The sequence below is a fragment of the Leptonychotes weddellii genome, chromosome 3, assembly GCF_054177405.1.
Source record: "Leptonychotes weddellii isolate Sample4059 chromosome 3, ASM5417740v2, whole genome shotgun sequence".
Classification (NCBI taxonomy): domain Eukaryota; kingdom Metazoa; phylum Chordata; class Mammalia; order Carnivora; family Phocidae; genus Leptonychotes; species Leptonychotes weddellii.
The window spans coordinates 123,213,514-123,220,961 of NC_138371.1; the positions used below are offsets into that span (position 1 = coordinate 123,213,514).

Here is a 7,448-nt window from a genome sequence, read left to right on the forward strand (position 1 = left end):
AAAATGTTTTTTAAGAAAGGGATTGAGGGGTGCCTGGGTGGCTCAGTTGTTAAGTGTCTGCCTTCGGCTCAGGTCATGATCCCAGGGTCCTGGGATCGAGTCCCCACATCGGGCTCCCTGCTCGACGGGAAGCCTGCTTCTCCCTCTCCCACTCCCCCTGCTTGTGTTCCTGCTCTTGCTGTCTCTCTCTCTGTCAAAAAAAAAAAAAAAAATCTTAAAAAAAAAGAAAAGAAAGGGATTGATAAGATGTTGGTTGAAAAAGGGAAAAAGAAAAATTCAAAAAAAAAAAAAAGACAGTTAAAAAAAAAAAACTTTGAAAGACTAAAGAATCCTGGTCAAAAAGCCATGGATTCTATGTGCAGTATTCCCCTAGCACCGGAGTTCTGCCATTCTCATTGATCGGTAAACTTGGTCTTCGCTGGCTGTTCTCGCTGATCTTCTGGGGGCGGGGCCTGTTGCCATGGTTTCCAAAAGTCTTTGCGGGAGGCAGAATTGCCCCACCCTTGCCCAGTCCAGGCTAAGTAATCTGCTTGGGTTTGCTCTCCGGCGCTTTTGTTCCCTGCAAGCTGTCCCTACAGCTTTGGCGGACGAGAGTGAAGATGGCAGCCTCCCAATCTCTGCCTCGGAGGAGCCGAGAACTCGGGGCCCGCTCCTCAGTGAGCCCCCAGAGAAAAGCCGTCAGTCACTCCCGTCTCCCCGGTCTCTGGCCGCACTCTGTGCTCACCTGGCCTGTGACTGAGCGTTTCTATCTCTGGCACCCAACCCCATGCGGAGTCTCCAAACCCAGCAGATCCCTGCGGTGTGCTCCAACGCCGCTCCTCCCTGGGGGAGGAAGGTGAGTCTCCCCGGATCTGCTGCTTGTTGGATCCCTGCTGGAGGAGCAGTGGCCCGACTGTGCTGTGGATCACAGTTTATGGCAACCCCGAGCTGAGAGCCCGCACCTCAGCTCCGTCTCTGCAGCCGGCTTCCCTGCTCCGATACCTGGGAGCTCTGCTGCACTCAGGCACCCCCGGTCTTCCTGTGACACCGAGGGTCCTGAGACCACACTGTCCCACGAGGGTTCCACCCCCCGCTTAGCCACCAGAGCGACGTCCCTTAGTGGAGCCGACTTCTAAAAGTTCTGATTTTGTGCTCTGTAGCACTATCACTTGCCAGAAGCGGCTGACAGAGGCCCCCTCCCCCACTGCCTATCCTTCTGAATATCGCCTCGGATTCACTTCTCCGCACGTCCTACCTTCCAGAAAGTGGTCGCTTTTCTGTTCAGAGAGTTGTTGCTATTCTTTTCTTCGATCTCCTGTTGAGTTTGTAGGTGTTCAGAATGGTTTGATCCCTATCTAGCCGAATTCCTGAGACCAGATGAAATCCATGTCTCCTACTCCTCTACCATCTTGCTCCGCCCCCCTGCCTGTTTTTGTAAATACAGTTTTTTTTTGGAACACAGCCATTCATTTTTATAGGTGCCGTTGTGCTTAACAGCAGAGTTGAATAGTTGTGATAGGAGCTGAGTAGCCCACAAAGCTTAAAACATTTACTTTGTGACCTTTTACAGAAAAATATTGCCAAGTGTAGAACATTAGAGCTTCTCTTTACTTTCCCCAGGAAACCAGGCAAGTGTACTCTCCTTGTCACTCTTCCGTTTTCATCCTCTCCACTCTTGACCTCAAGACATGAAACTTACTCCATTGATCAAACCTGTGAAGAACGTAAAATTTGGGAGTTGGGAAGGAGAACAGATATAGGAAGGACAATATTTCAAGGTCATGAGGTGAAAACATGAAAGAGGAACTCCACAATGCTTATTTTTTTATATTAATATTTATTCATTACCTTTAATGTACTAGGGTACTGCTAGATACTTTCCATGCATAATAACATTTAGTTGTCAGAACATATCTCTGAGATAGATGTTCTTATTAACCTTATTTTAAAAATGAGGGCATTGAGGGATTTTTGCCCAAAGTTACATTGTAAGTGACTGAATCAGGATTTGAACTCAGCCCAGTCTAGCTCTAGAGTCTCAGCTTAGCCCCTCCATCACTATGCTGAGCAGAAACAAGTTACATGTGGAAAAAGGGAGCCTACTAAGTAGGTTGGAGAAGAGCTGTGTTCCAGAAAGTGGATGTAGGGAAGGTAAACGTTATAGATTTAAACTAAATTTCAGGTGGCCTTGAGTGCCAGACTGTGGATTTTGGACTTTATTGTGAGAACTTTGGGGAGCTTACATGATGGAAATCAATCTGGGGTTGTGAAGAGTTGAAGGCATGAGGTGAGGTAAGGCAGAGGGAGAGCTTGGCAGGCTGTTATAGTACAACCTAGCACAATGAATAAGGCTTCAACTATGATGCTATAAATTTTAAAGTGGATAATAAAAAGTTGTGAATCTGTTTTCTTAGAGTAATGACTCTAAAAGTATTTCTAGGTTAATTTTAGAGGAGAATATAGGTCACCCCTCTCCTTTCTCTGTCCTTGGCTGGATTTTTCATCTACCATGGAGAATGCTGAGAGAGATGCCATAATAAAATTGGGAAATGGGAAATATCTTCCCCTGAAGCACCTTTGCCTATGAGTGTAGTCATTTGTGCCTTTCTTAAGGCTTGTGGGGACCTTCTTAATTCATGCAAGGACTGAGAACTTGAATTTGATCTCTTTCTAGTTACTAATAAGTTACAATCTTACTTTGTTCTATATGACAGATAGGACTCTGTTTATAGTACTTCTATTGGTTTTGCCAGATAGAAGAGGTCTTAATTTATTCTGAAAGGGTCTATAGCAGGAATAAGTCAAACTGTTGTTACCACAAATGCATTTTTGAGAATTGGAGGCCTGTCGATGTTCAGAGAGCTTCTGGTATTATGAAAGGTCCAGGAACAAGGTAAACATTTAAGGTGAGTTTAATGAAGAACTATAACAATTGTACCTAGCTTTGGCTTTATCAGGATTTGCTTTAAAATATAACATTCACAACAGAGTGAGTTCTCATGATTCATGTAGTTAGGTTCCATAAAGTCTCTGTGAACACAGTTAGCAAATAATGAACCTTTGCTGCTGTGGAAATGCAGGATAAGTTCCTGCAAGCCTCTGGTCACAATATTTTCATTAACAGATCAATGCATAACCTTGTGGTATGTGTGTGTCTATTTAAAGACATCTTATTTAAAACAGATGGTTGATTCTTGAACATTGAACTATGGCCAACAGCATTGTAACTCATGCCTGAATGAAGCTTCTCTAACACACATGTTTTCTGCATAAGGCACATCATAGCCTTCTGTGCTTAGGAACACTAGATGGCACTTCAGTACCCCAGTGACTGGGAGCCATTTTAACCCCAAAATTGGCAAGTGTGGCACTAACTACACAGCAGAAAGGACACCTATTTCCAGTACGGGAACTGGAATAAGAAGGTGGAGCACCAGCTTGTTCCACCTTGGCTGGGAACATGTGCATCGAGTGATTCGAAGTTTTTGCCACTCTGCACATTTTCCTAAATGATCACAGAAGCTCCACAAATATTGATTTTGGGGTTACAAATAAATTTTAGCAAGTAGGTAAACTTGTAAACATAGAATCCATGAATAATGAAGATCGATTATATGTGATTAATGAATGACATTATTTTTATAACCAAAGTTCAATTTGGTTAATTATGTGCTAACCCATGCTTAGTTAAACCCTGTCTGGGGAAAATTCTTGATCCCACACAGTTCTTCTCTGATTTGTAGGGAGAAAGCATAGGGAGGTAACAACAACTGGACCAGGTACTTGCCTTGCAAATCGAAACCCTGCATGACAGTGAAGACCCTTTTACCAGTCCAGGTGTGAAAAACACCACTTGAGTGATGACTAACCCATATGCTCACCCTAACTAGTGAGAACTCACAACAGACTTAATCTCCTTTTGCCTCTTGCGCATCACTTACAACAGAGCATGTCAAGCACAGAGGGTTTTAATCTTGGGACGGGACTTCCACCCTAGGAGAATAAAAAACACAAGGAATTGCCAAAGCTAGACTTGCATGTCTCCCAAGACAGGAGCATCAATCAAAAAACAATGGAGGATGCTGTTTGATGCAGCCAGGGAGTTAAACCCAGGCACAGAAAGACCAGGAAGTGTAATCTGGGTCCTGCTTACAAGCCTCAGTGAATTAAATTCATAGGTGAAATCCAGGGAGGTAGAAAGAATGATTCAGCTGGTTAATTGTAAAGTTTGATTCAAATTTGAAAGCTATCCAAGCTGCCCCCTCTTGAACAGTGAGAACAGTGGGGTCGTTTCAAACTTTGGAAGCAATTGCCAAACAAGGAACTGAGTCCCCAAAGCCCTTAGGTCCAAGATGTCCTGGTGCTAGCTCATTGTCCTGTCCAACACCATGGAGAGACTTCAAGGCCTCACCTCAGACCTCCTGCACTCCACTGGCACCCAGGGGCCTTATAGCAGTGGTGACTCCTCCCCACGCTTCCCAACTCAGACCTGTCCTTCATTGCAGGCCCTGTGCTTTCAAACCATCTGTGAGTCAGGCTTGTCACTGCTGTGTCCCTGCAGGGAAAGCCCAGACTCCTTTGGCTTTACCCTGGTCCTCTTCCATGATGCCCTAAATCTTGATTAAAGTGCAGTTGTAGGTACTATCATTAGAAGTTCTGGGGATTGTCATAAGAATGGTGAAAACACAGTAAGCTTTGGCACTTTTGAAGGCTTATCTGCAAAATTCAGTTCTGTGCAACACTTTATTTCTGGATGATGCTAAAGTAAACAAGACCTAATCATTTTGGATGAATTGCTTGGTTCACAGCCTTCCTGGTTCATGCATATTTCTATTCTAGGTAGAAAGAATGATAGTAAAGTTTCTCAAATGAGAGAACTAGCATGAAGGAGCATGGCAGGGTCTCTTGGTTAGTGCCCCAATAGCCAGGTCCCACCCCGTTCTTCCAGGATGGTTCTGCTGAGGCCACCATCTCAGAAAATATCAAATTTCTGGTCTCCCTTGCAGCTAGGGGTGGGCATATGACTGACATATGGCTAATGAGATTCAAGGGAAAGTCAGTGGGGAAGATTCTGGAAGAAGGTTTCCTCCTGGATTTAAAAAAAAATTGAACAATACAGAGACGTATCAGGAAAGTTCTCTGACAGCCCATGTGACTCTGGCCCTCTCCCCTCCTGCCTTTGCACTGAGTTGTGGTTAAGTCTGCTATAGCCCAATTGCTGTCACAAAGAGACCTACTACTCATGCACCAAAAATGGCAGGTGGGAGAGAGAAGTCCTGATCCTTGATGACACATTGAGTCCTTGAGCCAACCGTGGCATTGCCTTTATTCAGATTTCTTGTTATGTGAAAGAATTAAAACTCCTAAAGAGTTATTCTGGATATTCTGATATGTGTATCTGTAAACTTCCCAACAGATCAGGGGAGGAAGGGACTTCCTTTTAAGGTTTGTGTTCTGGGTTTGATCCTCGGAGCACATTTGAAAAGTAAAGAAGCCGATGGGCAAAGATGCAGAAAAAATCATGTATGTAGACTGGTAGAGCAAGTTGTTAATGAGGCCAGGGCTGGGGTTGATTTTTTTTTAAGATTTTATTTATTTATTTGAGAGAGAGAGCATGCACAAGCAGTGGGGAGAGGGAGAAGCAGATTCCACGCTGAGCTGAGAGCCCGACGTAGGGCTCTATCCCAGGATTTTGGGATCATGACCTGAAGTGAAGGCAGACACTTAACTGACTGAGCCACCCAGGTGCCCCTGGGGTTGATTTTTTTGGGCAGTTTGGTTGGTGTTTTCATTTCATGGTCACCAGCTGAACGCTTAATGCTCTCAACAGCAACAAGAGCACCACCACCACCATAATGGTGATAGCTAACACTTTACTGAGTGCTTACACTGGGTACTGATACTGTTCTAGGACTTTACACTTAAGAACTAATTCTGCTGGGAACCTGTCAGGTCTCCAAGGTGGCCCTCGATGGTCCCCAGCTCCCGGTGTTCACACCTTCAGGTCCTCACTCCTCACACTGTACCAGGCTTGCTTTGTGTGGCCAACGGCATCAGGCAGAGAGGCTGGTGTGTCACTTCTGAGATTAGATGATGAAAGACAGCCTTCCTTCTTGGAGAAGAACTGAGGACTCCACCCAGACTGCTGCTTGGTATTTTTGTGGACGTGTATTATTTGATCACTTGGGTGGGGTGGTCCCCAGTGTGGAAGAAGTGGTATAAATCCATCATCATCTCTACGAGAAGAATAAGCTCCTGTGCCCATGGTGGGTCAGCAGAATCACCTTTCTACATCAAGGACACTGTGTACAAAGGACTCAGCCCACTTAGAGTCATTCTTTTATTAAATCGGTGACTTCAAAGGCTAGTGCAGATCCAAAGCCTGAGCTCAGTAGCTCTCTCACTCTGATATTTAGTGCCTGTCAAGGATTTGGACTTGTGTAGAGGACAAAGAAAATTTGTTAAAAATAGGGGTTACACTTTGGGAGGTATTTATTTTGTCACAGGTTGGTTCCTGCTCCAAGCAGTGGGTTAACTTAGAGTTCATATGCTTTTCAAATTTGTATTAATTAATTCCCCCTCCCACTGACCTCTGAATGTGTTAGAATGAGAGCTCCTGGCGGGTCGAGGTCTTGGAGGAGATGTCAGACATTTGGAGAAATCATAGAATATTCATTCCAGAGACAATGTACACAGAGGCTCCCAATTACTGAATAGAAGTGTGGCACAAAATTAAAAATCCCCTTTGTAATAATAAAAATTGTATCATTTTACAGTCTATCTAGCTCTTTTAATTTTTCAGAATACCTCTACATACATTGTTTCTTTCCACTCCACTCTTATTCTGTTACAGCTGAGGAAAAGTGACTTAGAGAGGTCAATTGATTTGTTAAGGTCATCCAACAATTATAGCTTGTTTATTTGGTGCTTACTGTGCCTATTTACTATTCTAAGCACTTTACAGATATCAACTCATTTAATCCTAACAACAACCCTGTGAGGTAGTTTTTGTTGTTAGCCCCATTTTTATGAATAAGGAAGTAAGGCCCAGAGGGGTTAATTAACTTGTCTAAGATCACATAGCTAGAAAGAAACCGAGTCAGGATTTGGACTCCTTTTGTCTGACCCATGAGGGCTGCCTACCTCCAAATCTTTACCCGCTACCAGGCCATGCTGTTAATCATTGAGTTTTACTGTATTAACTAGCAATATAGGCTGGAATCTGAACCCAGCTTCACATTTGAAACTCTAATATTGATTTCTTTGCTCAAGATGGTAGCCATCTTGTTACAGAACCAAATATAAAAAATTACATATCAGATGTCCACCGTTCTAGAAAACTGTTAACTTGTAAACATGGCCTATCTTTTCTAACATGCTAGGTTGCCTGCCATGTTTGATGGAAAGACCTTCAAATGATAGCATTGGGAACCATCCCATAAACCTTGAGAAATCTATCAGTCTGTTAC

General features: G+C 43.7%; 1 protein-coding gene and 1 long non-coding RNA gene across 4 annotated transcripts in view; one reads left to right on the forward strand and one right to left on the reverse strand.

The window, feature by feature from the left end:
- The window catches only part of LOC145720638 (uncharacterized), a 42,704-nt gene extending 41,344 nt beyond the window's left edge, over window positions 1–1,360 (reverse strand). Inside the window, exon 1 of the long non-coding RNA XR_014143759.1 lies at window positions 1,235–1,360. This is a non-coding gene — a long non-coding RNA (uncharacterized LOC145720638). The remainder of the gene's footprint in view (window positions 1–1,234) is intronic.
- The window catches only part of LOC145720637 (uncharacterized), a 75,685-nt gene that overhangs the window by 28,384 nt on the left and 39,853 nt on the right, over window positions 1–7,448 (forward strand). For 2 of the 3 annotated variants that reach the window (XR_014143757.1, XM_081814914.1), the window contains exon 1: window positions 270–835. The exons of the other annotated variant lie outside the window; for it this stretch is intronic. Coding sequence is in view for 1 of the 2 variants with exons in the window: in XM_081814914.1 (XP_081671040.1) it covers window positions 600–835 (236 nt within the window). In the remaining variant the exon portion in view is untranslated. Of the gene's footprint in view, window positions 1–269; window positions 836–7,448 lie in introns of those variants that run through there. 3 annotated transcript variants of the gene reach the window in all.